General features: G+C 52.7%; 1 protein-coding gene across 2 annotated transcripts in view; it reads left to right on the top strand.

Moving 5' to 3' along the window:
- The window catches only part of KLHDC4 (kelch domain containing 4), a 41,589-nt gene extending 33,156 nt beyond the window's left edge, over positions 1–8,433 (top strand). Inside the window, exons 8-12 of one of the 2 annotated variants that reach the window (XM_081032947.1) lie at positions 3,541–3,616; positions 5,335–5,543; positions 6,160–6,562; positions 7,423–7,536; positions 7,823–8,433. In XM_081032947.1, the coding sequence (XP_080889073.1) occupies positions 3,541–3,616; positions 5,335–5,543; positions 6,160–6,562; positions 7,423–7,536; positions 7,823–7,995 (975 nt within the window). In that variant the 3' untranslated portion in view covers positions 7,996–8,433. The other variant, XM_081032948.1, reaches the window with a different exon arrangement.
- The last annotated feature ends 5,771 nt before the right edge of the window (positions 8,434–14,204 follow it).

Here is a 14,204-nt window from a genome sequence, read left to right as displayed (position 1 = left end):
CTTTTGGGGATAAACATGGGAATGCCCCAGTGAGCGGGCACGAGAAGTAAGAGCTCTTCAGAGTGCCGTCGGTGAGTCCGCTTTTCCGCAGTGCAGGGCCTTTGCTCACTCAGAGCCGTTGCCGCCTTTTCCAGGGATCACACTGCACTGGGAAAGCAGGCGTCTGGGGTGGGCTGGGGTGTCTGTCATGACAGTTGAAATGAGTCCATCTCCGAGTCAGACTGAGGGAGTGGGAGCTGCTGATTTGAGGACACGGGTACAGAGCTTGCATGAGGGCTGCAAGGACGTGGCCCCAGGCTGGGCTGGGCGGGAGGGGAGAATGGGGGTGTTCGCAGCCCCGTGCTGGGCCCAGTGCTGGGCAGTTGGGTCTCAGGCAGACTTTAAATAATTTTGGAGACAGTTGAGTTGTTTTTCAACTTAATGTCTTAATGTGGTAACACTTGGTATACATCTCTCTCTCAGATGTCCTTGGATTCCATCAATACGGTATTAGATAGAAATTCACGAGTGGAGGAATAAATTCTGCTCTGTAGAGCGCACACTCGCGTTACTGGAGTGTGGCATTAACGTCAGTCTCCAGAGTTGCTTAAAGGGGGTGCCTCATCCATAGAGAAAAACTGGCCCCTTTTCAGAGCTATGACTCCCTAGACAGAAGTTTGACATCTCCCCAAATCCATGCAAATTCCATTTCCTTTTTTTTGTACAATTGAATCCAGTGAAAAGACTAACTGGGTGAATTTCAAGCCAGTACGATAGACATTAATAGACTCTGTCGCACAGGTGATCCAAAATAAAAGAGTAGCACAAGGCAGTCCTTTTTTTCCCTTTGAGGACAAGGCGATTGGATTTTGGGGCAAGTCACACTTCCAGAAAAGAAGCTGCTGTGAAGGAGGCGTTAGGAAGCTCTTGGGGGTCCAGACCCATTAGCTACTCAAGTACTCAGCTCCAGTCGGAAGGGCGTGGCATCCGCGGTCCCCAGCCAGAGCTCTTCCTGGCTGGGCACTCTGTGAAAGCTGCGGCCCTGGGTGAGCCAGTAGCCCTTCTTAGGAGGGCCTCAGGCTCACGAAGCCTGAAAGGGGACGTATTTCAATGTTATGGAATAAAAGATCCCTCTCTTAGCCTATTGGTTCTAAGAAGTCACTGCTGTCAGAAAAACAGCACAGTTAACGTCGGCAGGTGCAGTGGCGACGAGGAGGCTGGGAGAGAGGTTGGCTGAAGCGCAGCTGTGATCTGAGTTTCTAATGACAAATAGAGATGTCACTGAATTCATTTACTGTCTCCTCAGCAGGCCAGGCCTCTTGGTGTGAATTTAGTTTCTGAGAATGTTGGGTCTTTTGGTCTAGATGGGGGTGTGGGGTAGGGAAGTGGTAATTGCTTCCTCTGTGTTAATCTGCTAGGAAAAGAGAAGACTATCTAGTCTTAATAACTGTAATATACATAAATTGCAGTTGCGTTGTGCAGATGTTTCTAGAAGGAAAACCAGCGGCACGCACCAGTTTTCATTTCCTGAGATTTGCAGCTGCTCCACGCACATGACTGATGTTGAACCCCCTTGGTTTTAGGACATTCAGGTCACATGTCCAGTCTATGGACACTTGGATTGTTTGTTTTGTTTTCCAAAAAGAGAAGAGATTTTTTTCCCTCCTTCTGGTAAACAGCACATACTCATGAGTTAACAGGAGAAAGGATTGTGCACATGCATTTCCTGGCTGTCGGCTGAGCCGGCCTGGAAGCAGCAGCCCCCAGCAGCAGTGAGTGCCCTGGTGGCCAGATCTTGGTTTCTAACACCACCTCCAGAAAAAGGAACCAGAGCTCCTTGGAGACACGGCCAATTCCAGGACTGGGGCAAGAAATATGCAGGATGAGTCTGGCGCATCTTGTAGCGCCAGGCCCTCAGGAAGCGTTTATAAGAAACCACACTGATGGACTGTGTCAAAGGGACACAGGAGCCAACTGAGAGTTCCTAGTGGCCAAAGCTGGAGCCATTTGAAAAACAAAGTAAGTGAAACGGTGTTGGAGTATAGCCCACAATGTAACATAAATGAGCATGAGTCCACACACTCATAAATCGAATGATTGGATGGCTAAATCGGGGAGAAGAGACAAATCACCTGTGCAGGATTCCACAGGAACTGTGTCGGTAAGGGCACCCTCCCAGAGGGGGAGCGTGACTCCTTTCTCTGGAAGTCGGGCCGTCACAATGGTGTCCTTCTGATGAGGACAGTGGAAAGTTGGCGGGGGCTGACATACACACTTCAACCAGGTGATGAAGGTCGACACCAGCAGTGCTAAGTCATGGTGACAGCATGCACCCCTGACGTGGTGTGATGGGGAGGGTGCTTTATCTCGGGGATTCTCCACCCAAAAACCTACAGCCCTGTGTCCAATCATGAGAAAAACATCAGACAAATCCCAGTAGAGGGGACATTTTACAAAACATCTGACCTGCACTCCTCAAAACTGTCAGGGTCATCAAAAACAAGGAGAGTCTAAAAAACTGTCATGGCCCAGAGGAGCCTAAGGACTCATGATGACTAAACGTAACATGGTGTCCTGGAACAGAAAAGGACATTAGGGGGAAACTAAAGAGGTCGGAATAAAGAGGTCGTGACCTTCAGTTAATAGTAATTTGTCAGTATGGGTTTATTAACTGTAGCAAATGTGCCACACACATGTGAGATGTGAACTGTAGGGGGAAACTGGGTACGGGGTATATGGGGACCCTCGGTACTACCTTCTGAATTTTCCTGTAAATGTAAAACTATTCTGAAATTGAAAGTTCATGAAAAATAGGGAATTTAATGGACAAATGCAAAGAAGTTAAGATTTGCTGAAATCCTTCCACCCAGGAGAATATTTTTCCTTGTAGCTTTCCAGATACTTTTAATGTTTGGGTAATAGCTGTGGCATGAGGCTTGGCAGACGTTGCTGTGGAGAATGGGGTGTCTGGTCTGGCTGGGTAACAATACAGGTTTGAAGCTGAACACTTGGGGTTCAGGCACCTGGGCTGGTTGTTTTAGGAGCTCAGTAAATGTTTACATGGATAGTGGCTGGCCTCTGCTTGGAGCATTAATTTGATCCTTGCAGTGAACCCGGAGTCACATGATATGAAACGTGATGGGAACTGAGGATGCGCAGGAACTGAAAATGAAGGATGGCTACAGCGTGATTATCATGAGTGGTCCCATGGGGGTCTCCTGTAGAGCCCCCCTCCACCTAAAATAGGACTGCTGCAGAGGCCGGAGGAAGCTCTCAGTAAGAGAGAGCACTAGAGTGTTTCTAGCATGACTGCGGTGGTTAGAATGGCGGGTTTTTAAAATTGTAAATCTATTCTTAGTAAGTTAGACCAAACCTTTTGTTATATCTGTTCAGATGAGGTCAGCATTCAACCTGTCGTATTTCAGCTTTTCTCTGGGGTTGGTCTACGAGACAGGGCTCCACCTCCACGAGAAATGAGAGCAGGAGCTTGAGGGGTTGCTCCTGGCTGTTGTTAAGTGGCGCCCAGCTCATCTCAACACAACTCGCCTTTTCTTTCTGCAGAGAGTCAAGAAAGATGTGGACAAAGGCACCCAGCATGCAGATATGTTCCTGCTGAAGTTTGAAGAAGGAAGAGAAGGTACTTGCGCTGTGAGAGAGGACCGGCCTGTGGGTGGTCTGTGTGTGGCTGCGAAAGCAGGGCAGGAAACAAGCCCAGCCTCCCCTGTGGATGTGGGGTCTGTGGTCAGCCCCCTACCTGCTGCCTGGAGCTGTGGGCTAGCCCACCGTGCCCCAAGCAGGCCAGGCCAGACACTCCCATCAGCAGCCCTGAGTGTCTGCCTGTGTGAGCAGCGGAAGTAGCTGAGGAGTGTTCGTGCTCTGGGGGAGTTCAGGACGGACTGGCTTGAAAGCACATGTCCATCCATGAACTAACCCCTTTGTAGAGAGCAGGAGCCACAGCTTTCTGGTCATTTCTCTTACTTATTTTTGCTAAGTAAGATACAGATGTTAAGATACAGATTTCTGGAATGCTTACTGTGGTGCAGACATCCCCAGTGTTCACTTTGTAAAGCTCCTTCACAAAAAGCAAGGTTGCGCTTCCTTTGCGTGACGCCCGTCTTGCCATGAGAAGACAGGAGTAGACCTCGGGGTCAGCCCCATCTGGGTCAGCTTCGCGACCTCCATCAAGTGTTTTCACCTCCCAGTGAGATCTGTCTTCTGCAAAATGAGGGACAGTTGTGCAGAATAAGTTTATCTTGTTCCCCACACTAACATTCTTTAAGCCAGGCATCTCTCAGGTGCCAACCATACTGCATTGCATTGCGTGACCGGTGAGGAAGGGCTTCTGCGTTTCCAAGTGGGAACTCAGCTTTAGAGCCATGAAAGAACTTGCCCCTTTTACACATCAGTGGGCTTGAACTGGAAATCTGGACCACGTTCTAGACAGGAGGACCCCGTGCCTGTGTGCTGTGCCTTGCATTGTGGCCATCAGGCCTTCGCCCCCCACCCCAGTAGGAAGGACATGAGGCGTTATAAGCTGGTGCATGCTTGTGTGCACGTGTAGTACAAGTGTGTTTTACCTGGCTACATGCAGGGCACTCTGACGGCTATTCTTTCCTGTTTCCTTAAAACATTAAAATGCTGATGGTAGCGGACTGGCCTCATGGCTCACAGGGTGTGGCCTGGAGGTGCACTTGCGCTGTGTGCCAGTGGACAGTATTTGGGCAGAACACAGCATAATGTTGGCCCCTTGCTGCTGCTGCTGCTAAGCTTTTTTAATGTCCATTAAGGGGAAAAAAATCTCGGTTCTTTTTTCTAAATATGGTGGGAAACTTTCCCCCGCGTTTACGCTAGGTTGCATTTTGAGGGTGAGCACAGAAATTAGGCACAAGCCAGAGGGAAGGACAGAAAGTGGTGTGGCCTGCAGAAGAGCCTGTGGCATGCAGGGTGACAGCGCAGCCTGTGCAGGAAGAAGGGACAATGGAGCGGGGCTCCTCATGGGGGTCAGGGGGCAGCGTGGACTTCTCCTAGAACTGGGCGTGCCCACCTCCACGCCTTGTCTCATCCCTGCCTCCATCCACAGCTGGAACGTGTTCCTAGGATGCGGCGTTTGAGGGTTTGTGAAAAAAAGGTAGTCCAGTGCAAACAACGTTAAGGACAAAGACGAAACGTGGGGGGTGGGGGGTTGAATCATGTTCTGTTTTTCTGGAGAGGGAGCCAAATGAGTGAACTTGGTATTCTTGCACCTACAGTCTTGCATTTTTCATCTATCCTAGTCACTGAGGGGACTGGGCACACTTGTGCCCTTGGCTGGTTCTTGGTACCCTTCTTACCCTAGCTTCTGCTCTCCCGTGACAGGCAAATGGGTGTGGACTCGGATTAACCCTTCAGGTGCTAAGCCCACTCCCAGGTCTGGCTTCTCAGTGGCCATGGCCCCCAACCATCAGACACTGCTCTTCGGTGGGGTCTGTGATGAGGAAGAGGAGGAGAGCCTGGAGGGTGACTTCCTCAATGACCTGCATTTCTACGACACCACCAAGAACCGCTGGTTTGCAGGACAGCTGAAGGTAGACTTGGGCTCTGATGGCATTGGCACGATAGTTTGTGCGCCAGACACGTAGCCTGACGCAGGGCACCTGGCTCTCACCTTTGTCGTGCCAGCCGGTTCTGCTTTCCAGGCCAGGTGTTGAGACACGCTGGCTCCCAGGTCCCTCTGCCTCTGAGCTGTCTCTGTAAGCAGGGACTTGGTCACCTCTGTCCCTGCTGTGGCACCAGCCCCAGAAAGGCAGGGGGACCTGAGGGGCTTCGGGGCTCAGTGTGCTGATGAGGGCAAGTCAGTGGCCTCAGAAACAGGGCCCGAGGCTGAGGGAGGGTGGCCGCTCTTTGTGGCAGAGGCTAAGCTCTGGTTGAAGGGCCTTGGTGCCTCTGCTGGGAGTCGGGTGAGCAAGAGGGTTTGTTTCTAGGCTTGCCACCCTTTTCCACCTTCTCTGAGGGGTGACAGTGGGCAGAGGCTGTGGTCTCTGAGGGGCCGCCCTGGCAGGTGGATGAGGGGAGTGGCCCACCAGCTGTTTGCCCAGCGCCTGGGGTGGGTGGCGCTCCCTGTGCACTCTGGACTGTAGAGGCCGCCCCTGTGCAGTGCCTTCTGTGTGCTGCTGACGTGTGCTGCCCTGTTTTTGTCGATAGGGACCCAAGTCAGAGAAGAGGAAGCGCAGGCGGGGCATGAAAGTGGAGCCCGAAGGTGCCAACAAGCCGGAGTCTGAGGGGGTCAGCACCCAGGCACCCCTGGAAGTGGTTAAAGAGGTGGTCGCAGAGGATGGGACTGTGGTCACCATTAAGCAGCTGCTCACTGCCCCAGGCCCAGCTGGACAGCCACAGTCAGATGAGGACGACAGCCCCGAGGAAGCGGGTGGCCCTGTGGTGGAGCCGTGCCCCCGCTCCAACGCCATGCTGGCCGTGAAGCACGGCCGCCTCTACCTCTATGGGGGCATGTTTGAGGCCGGCGATCGCCAGGTCACCCTCAGCGACTTGTACTGCCTCGATCTGCATAAGATGGAGGAGTGGACGGTTCTGGTGGAGGCCGATCCAGGTGAGCTGCGCTGTGTAAGCCCCTCCTCAGGTAGGGGTGAGGGTCCAGAAAGAATCTTCATCGCGTCTGGCCCCAAGTGTCACCCAGGTGTACCCTGTGTCTGTGGGCTGGCTGCGTGTGTGCTGTCACCTCTGTGCAACGGCCTCTGGCCGTTGGCAGGAGGGGACGCCCCGTCATGGGGAGGGGGCACCTGTGTGCACCTGTCCTGCTCCGGGGACTCAGGGCAGCGAGGCTGCTTACCTCACAGGTCACGGGCTCACCCTGGGCACCACTCATGTGAGCCTCGAACCTACCCGGAGCTGCCTGGAGGCGCATAGTTGCAAAGCCGATTTTCCCTGTGACTTCTTCCGGTTGTCGCAGCCTGCGGTGTGCACACGAGCAGACCAGGCAGCCCCTCCAGCCTGCGACCTGACCCTCTGGGCCCCGTGTGCTCTCCGATCCACGCTGCTGTGTTCCTTCACTCCTCACTTTCACATTGTATCACAGGCTGCCACTAAGTCGCTGCTCATTTCTGTAACATCGGAGACTAAAAATAAAGTTAAAATCCACACATTTTAGGAAAAGGACAAAGCGGCGGCTGTGAGATTGGTTCCTGTCTTCTAGTGGAGCGAGGTCACAGCTGGGCAGCAGGAGAAAACTCTGAGATGGGCTTTCTGGTTTCACCGATCTCCCGCTCGCCATCCCTGCCAAGACCCAGGGGAAACCATGCGTTTTCCTGGAGCATCCAGCCGCGTTGGAGTCGGGGGCCTCGCTTTCCTTGCGCATTTCTCTAGTGAGAAGGTGGGGTTCTCAGGAGCGCCAGCTCTCGGTGCCCCTGGCTCTGGGCGCACTGACCTATGGCTGTTCATTTTGCTCTAAAGAAACTCAGGAGTGGCTGGAAGAGAGCGACTCAGAGGCCAGTAGTGCGGGCGAGGGCGCTGAGGGCGGAGAGGAGGCTGAGGAGGCTGAGGACGATAGCAGCGAGGAGGACGCAGGTGAGTGTCCCCAAGCTTTGCTTTGCAGATGTGCTCTGGAGGCAGGCTGAAGTTTTGTTATGTTGTGTGTGTGTGTTTGTGTTAAACACCTGTGTCTGGAGTATGTTGGAGCAGCTTGCTGTTTGAGCAGTGTCGTGGTTTCTCTGGCAAAGGGAAGAAGGGCCTCCCAGGGTTGTGTCTGGAGACGTGGGTGCTCACACGTTCACTCGTCAGACAACGAGCAGGTGGCCTCAGCCCTCCTTCCTCTGCTGAATGTGTTTCTTCTTCTCCTCCTTCCCCACACAAGAGCCACAGCACCCCTTGGCGATGCCTGGAGAGCAGTTCGCAGACTACCTGCCCAGGACTGAGCAGTACTGGGTGAGGCTTGCCCAGGATGGCGCTGGGCCTGACGCAAAGGACAAGAAAGTGCTGAAGGTAGCCCAGGCCATGGCGAAAGCTTTCTTTGAGGACTCGGCATGAGCCGCCAGGCTGGCAGGAGGCACACTGAGTGAGGTGGTCTTCCTTCAGCGTCACTGGTGTGGTTTAAAATAAACCGGACTGGGAACAAGGCCGCAGCAAAGGTTGTCTCTGTGCTCCTGCATGCGCCACGGTCCAAGTGGGGCCTCTTTACCTGGGCAGGGCCAGCCTGAGGGCAAGGCGACCTGCATAGCAGGCAGCACTTTGAACAGCAAATGCCCACAGGAAGCACGTTTGTGTTCTGATAAAATCGGACCATTTCTGCTCCTGGGGGCAGGGGGTGGGGCGAGTTCCTTCTGCAAAACTTGGAGACAAGTGTTCGGATTGACCGACCACACGTCATTGACTGTGGAGATCATCTCTGATTTTTAAAAAATTATCAGGAGCAGCCTGTACACGCTTCCCTATTGTCTATAAAATAAAAGTCGCTATTGGCTGGGCAGTTCTGTTCCTTCCCTGCTCTGGGCTTTGCTCGGAGTTCGCTTGTGATCGAGTGGACGCAAGGCCTCAGGACTGCTCCTGTAGCCTTGTTGGGGAGGAAGCAGCGGAGCCATCCTGTGCTCCTCTCTCTTGGGGCTCAAGATTCTCATTTGCATAGTGACAGGGAGGAAGAAGTGTGAGGGCAGGGCCGCCACCATCCCCATGTGGCATTTCTGTCCAGCACCTGGTGTGGGAGCAGGTTCTGTCACAGTGACAGTCTGTGTGTTAACACACGGGCTGCTGTCTGCTCCAGGGTAAATGGCAGGAGACCACTTTTCGTTTATATACTTGGGGTCAAAAGTTGGGCTTGGAATTTACACCTGGCACATTTTTTCATCTTAAATATCTTCAACAATGAGAATGTAGTATTTGGTAATGGGGCCACCATCCCCTTCACTGCCTAGAACGTGTTATCCCTTTCGTTATCTGGAAGTTAAAAAAAAAGTGGGAATGCCTGCCTCCGGCAGTGCAGGGCATGGGCCTGGGAAGGCCTCAGTGCAGGGACAGAGGCCAACATGCCCCAGCAGCAGCCCCTCGCTTTACCTTGCCTGTCTTCTCATGGCGCTCGGCCCCCACCAGCTTCGGTGGGTGTCACCTTGCTCTGTAATGGGATCCAGAGGGTAAATGGGCTCTCGTAGGCTAATCAGAAATAGGAAGCTCTCCCCTTGTAGTAACCTGCCCACCATATCTGCCTGTTGGAGCCTCCCTCTGGGTGCAATGCCTGGCAGTGCCCACGGGAGCCCTTGTCATCGGGGAGAGGCCAGGCGGGTATTAGGCAGCACGTCACCTGGCTGGTTAGCACGGCTGTGCCAGGTAGAAGGGTGAGGCGCTCTGGTGTTAGGCTCTTAACTCATGGTGCTTCCCTCGGGTGCCAGGGCAGTCTGGGTTTTTTTCTGACATTCTGGGTGGAGTACAGCTGGAAGCTCCTCGGGCAGGGGTGAAAAGCCAGGTGAATGCCACAGCTGGCTGGCGGAACCGCACAGAGGTCCCCCGAGGCCTTTTGTCCGCTTCTGGGATGTAAGCACGCCAGGCTTGATCGTGCAGCTGCTAAGGCTTTCCAGCAGCTTTGGGGGAAATAACTGGAAGATCTTGTTGACTCCAATGTAGTTGTCTGTTATCGAGGCCATTTACTTACAGAGGAGCCTATAACTAATGAGATTTGAAGAAAGAAGATACTTTTAATCAACCAAGTTGAAAGAGAGAGCCCCTGAAGAAGAAATAAGAATACAAACAAGTATCCATTTTGCTGTCATGTCCATGGGGCTGTTGCTCAAGATGCAGTTTGAGTAAAGAGGCCAGTCAGAGCCCACGGGGATTAAATAACTAAGCTTCCCGAAGAGGAACTTCTCTGCTGCCTAATTGCTGTGATTAACACACCAGTAACAGTGTACTTTCCTTGTGCGGCAGCTGGGGAGGTAGAAATGCAACACAGGACCACATGGTCCCCCGGGCGCAGTGGCCAATGCCCTGCCACCCTTCTGTCTGTTGGTGACTGGTTTGCTGAACTGAATGCTCTTGATGCCCCGACAGCCACCGCGGCCATGAATGGCCAGTACGAAGCCCCGGGGGCCTCCATCCCTGCGTCGCTGGAGCCGGGACAGCTGGGGAAGGGCTGTGTTCCGGTCAGCGAGGGGCCCTGTGATGGTGCACCCCATCATGATGCTCCTCAGTTTGCTGGTAGTCATTGGTAAGCACCCCACTTAATACCCACCTGCTTGGTGGGTTCTACCCCTTTCTCTGACTGCTGCCCATCAACTGACCACATCAGCCCTGCGGACACCTCACCAGAGCTCCTGGGAAGTTTCCGTGGGGCTTTGAATGTGGCAAGTCCTCTGTTCTCCCCACTTGCAGGAGCGGCTGAGCTGCTTGTCTGGGTCAGGCTGCCATTAGGAATTCGAAGAGGTTGGCCAAAGGCAGTGACTACCTTGGGGTTGAGTTGGCTTGAGTAAGAATTAAGGGAACTCCCAGTTAAGCTTGGATGTGTTCATTCAAAGTGTTGTTTTTGTAAGATGCGGCAGTGGTGCTTATTGCAATTTGACGTCTGGTTTTTTTACTATGTTGGTGCAAGGAAGTCGGTGGCTAGGTGACAATAGAAGTACATTGGGGGACCAGGTACTGGGGGGGCCTGATGGTGAAAGTTAGCCTGTTCAGGGTCGTCCTACTTGGGCTGAGAGGGAGCCCTCAAGAAGCTGCCCCGCGCGAGGTTAGGAGCTGGCTCGGGTGAGCTCCTGAGAAATTCACACTTAGAAGCCCCTCAAGTGTTTTGCAGTGAGAAAGTGACAAAGTGTTGGTTGTGTCAGAGGATTATGGCAGCGAGGAGACGATTGTTCCCTAGCATGAAGGAAAAGTGATCAGCGCTGGCTCTAGTGAGCCTGAAAGCCATCTGCCCTCTATTGCTTAGTCCCACATTCACTGAAGGAACTTTCTAGTAACTACTGTTGTCCCAGGTGCTTTAAGTCAGGAAGCAAGCTGTGTGTAGGTGGCTCCTCAGCAGAGATCAGTCTCATCTTCCTGGCCCTGATGCGCCTGAGTGTGTCATAGTCATGGTTTCTGTTTGGCCACAGAGCGTCAGCAGTGCCTTCCAGGTACCAGGGGTCTGACCATGGTGCCCCGCGGGGAGCTGAGGCACGGACCAGAACAGCTGGGACCTGGGCTCCCCGAGCCCAGCTCAAGCCAGTTGTTTCTCTTAGCTCAGTCCTAATAGTCCCTCCACTGGATGTCAGCCATCAAGGGCTAAGGAGCCACCATGGAAGCTGTCACCGAAGATGGGCATGTTGAGCGCAGGAGCCTTGTGTGGGGAGGGGACCGTGGGCCTCGGTGTAGGGAAGGAGGTCTCGGCCTTGCAGCTGGGTCTGGAGAGATCCCAGTGAGTCAGGGAAGGATTCTGAGCAGAGCAATTCTAATGGGAAAGGTAGATACTTAGTAACTGTCCCATGAAAAACAGACGTTGAAGTTTAAGAAAATTAAAATAGGTTTAGAAGAACCACACTGAGGTCCTTGGGGCAATTGGCTGGCTGAGGGAGGAGCCCTGGGCGGAGTAGGGGACCTGAAACCTTAGGCACTCAGTTTTCGGTGAGGAATCTGGGCTCCAGATGGTGGATGAGGGGACGTTCTAATCACACAGGAAATGCTGGCACGGAAAGGTGGGGGGCACATTTCAGATTCGTGCCCCCGGAGCTTTCCTGCTCAGAAAATTATAAAGTCCTCCAAAGATGACAGGGACACTGTTGGATAATGTAAGCTCGGTTCCGTAAGTTGCAGTGATCCATCCTGAAATTTTGTCAACAGAAGGAGCTTGCAGTAAAGACCCTGCTTCATAATGAGATGATGCAAGTTTCACGTGACGCTGATTGTCACTGAAAGGAGCAGAGTGTTTTTCTTTAATGTCAACAGTGTCCCTTGCTTCTTAGATAGTGAAATGTACAGTCATGGTATGATTTAAACAGTTACATTCATTAAAGAAAATTATTTTATTTTCATTTTGTAAGTTACCAAGCTATTTTTCCAGCTAAAAGAAAAAAAAAGGCCGAGGTAATGTTTTTAGCTGCTCCATCGATACGAAAAATGAGAACATAGTCAACGTTCCCTTTTGTCAATGCACAAAGTGATTGCACAGCATTAGCAAACAGTTTACATGCACCAGGAAAAAAAGGGACAAAAGAAAATGCAGATTGAGACCCATTTGTGTTGGAGTTCATTCACATAAAGGCCTCTCCGTCAGGGTTAGTGGTTTCATGTCTAGAGTGAAGACGAGTTTCACACGCTGCTCACGTGAACGTGAGGGTGTGTGGGTTTTATGTCGGTCAGGCTACACCGGATGGCGTTTCTTTGGAAAAGGTGCATGGTGCCAATAAGCAGGTCCCACGGGATAATTTTGTCAGGTTTAGCTCAGTGTCGCGGAGGCACCAGCAGATGAGCTGTCAGGGGCACGAGTGTGCTTGTGCGTGAGGGCCAAGTGGGGGTGGGGGTGGGGGGGTGCAGGCCATGCTGCTCTGGGCGTGGCCGTGGGCAGGCTCACTCAGAGGCCCAGAGCAAGGAGCTCGGGTCCTGTCATTCATGGAAGGTCAGTGGGTGCATAGTGTGTCTGCCCCGTTGGAATTGAGATTTACAGAGAAAGAACTGCGTGGGCTGTGTAAGCGCTCTTGTGATCAGTGCTCTGATGTTGAGGGACTAGAACTTCGCTCACCTGCCTTGGGTATGTAGAGTGCTGATCTCTAAGGAAGCAGCTCTGGTGTCTGTCTGACCTTCCAGGCGGGTGTGTATGAATTACTGAGGCGGGTACTGCCAGCAGGGTGGGGGGAGCAAAGGTACAGCCAAGACCGGTCCTGACCATTCCTTGGGGCCTCCTGCCCTCCATGGGTGTGGACTGCCGCTGTCACCATGTCACCTAGCAGTGGTGGCACAGCTGGAGACCTGCTTCCATGTGTGGCACAAACATGATGGGAGGGCATTGGAGAGGGTGTGTGCAGATGTGATGACCGGCGTGCAAGGTGTAGGGCCTCTGCCCATGGCCCCGGCACCCCGTAGGGGGTGTGTGTCTTACACAGTGGGGAGGGTTGGGCAGACGGAACTGAGGTAGGTGTGTGAGGTCTGCTGCTTTCACCCTGCCCTGCTCACTGTCCCCCAAACCCCTGATCTGGGCCCACTGCACCCGACTTGCCCGCGGCAAGTTCACGTCCACACCTTGGTCTGCCCCTGGTGCGGCTGCCTGCTTCTCTGAGGTTTAGGGATGGACGTGTTTGCACATTTCTGTCTCAGGCACTTCCATGTTGGGGTTCACGCGGGAACAAACTCCAAAAACGGTGTTTGTTCCTACCCGTGGGCTACAGTTTTGGAGAACGTTTAGCCATCTTTCAAAGCAGGGGTGTTCCTGTTCTGAGCCCCGCACTACGCTGTGGTCTCCCTTCTGCATTTGTCTCTAGGTTCCGGGCATCTCCCCCTCTAACTTCCGCCGTAAGGGCGGACCCCTACGTGTTTCAGTGGCTGCGACCCTTGCATTCCCGTAGCTTTCCGATATCCTGTATATTCTGGAGCTCGCCTTGTCCGGGCGTATGGATATAAACAGGTAAAATACAGCTTCAGCTTCGGTTTTCTTTGTTGTTTTGTTTTCGAACAAAGGCAACTGCACTTTTTCTTGCTGCTTTTAAGGCTCAATTAGGGACACTTCTTGGCACTTGGGACAGATCGTTTTTCCCCGTCTTTGTTTACGATGGTCTCGCCTGACAAGTGGCCAGCCCCGGGCAAGAGAACAAAACTGAACAGGCACCTTGAGCTTACCCACCGTCAGAGCTTCACCCGCACACCTTCTACTTATCTGGAATCTTGATCCTATTGCTTTACTTATGCTTTACTAAGAGCAAATCCTTTTCCTAGGCAAGATTGAAAATGACTGTCGTGGTGTTTACTCACTATCGTGAAACCGTAAGGGGTGCCTCAGCTATTCTCGGTACTGTCAGTTGATTGCAGAGCTCAGGCAGCCCATTCAGCTATGGAAACAGATGTCTTCAAGTCTAGTAGGCACCTGTATGTTAAGTTTCTGAGACCAAAGGCAAGAGAAATTGGAAGGCAAGACCTGTAAGAGTTAAAGAAACTGAATGTAATCTAGGAAAGAGGTTGCTCTCCTACCCTTAGTTCTGAGAAGTGTCTTGTTATTCACGTGAAAATGAAATAAGCAGCTGGCCGTGGAGGAGGCCGCCATGGGTGTCTCTGAGAGCACCCACCAGGCCTCTTAG

Source organism: Rhinolophus hipposideros (genome assembly GCF_964194185.1).
Source record: "Rhinolophus hipposideros genome assembly, chromosome: 21".
NCBI classification, from domain to species: Eukaryota; Metazoa; Chordata; class Mammalia; order Chiroptera; family Rhinolophidae; genus Rhinolophus; species Rhinolophus hipposideros.
The sequence above is the reverse complement of the archived record's forward strand: the minus strand, read 5'-3'. Positions and strand labels throughout refer to the sequence as shown.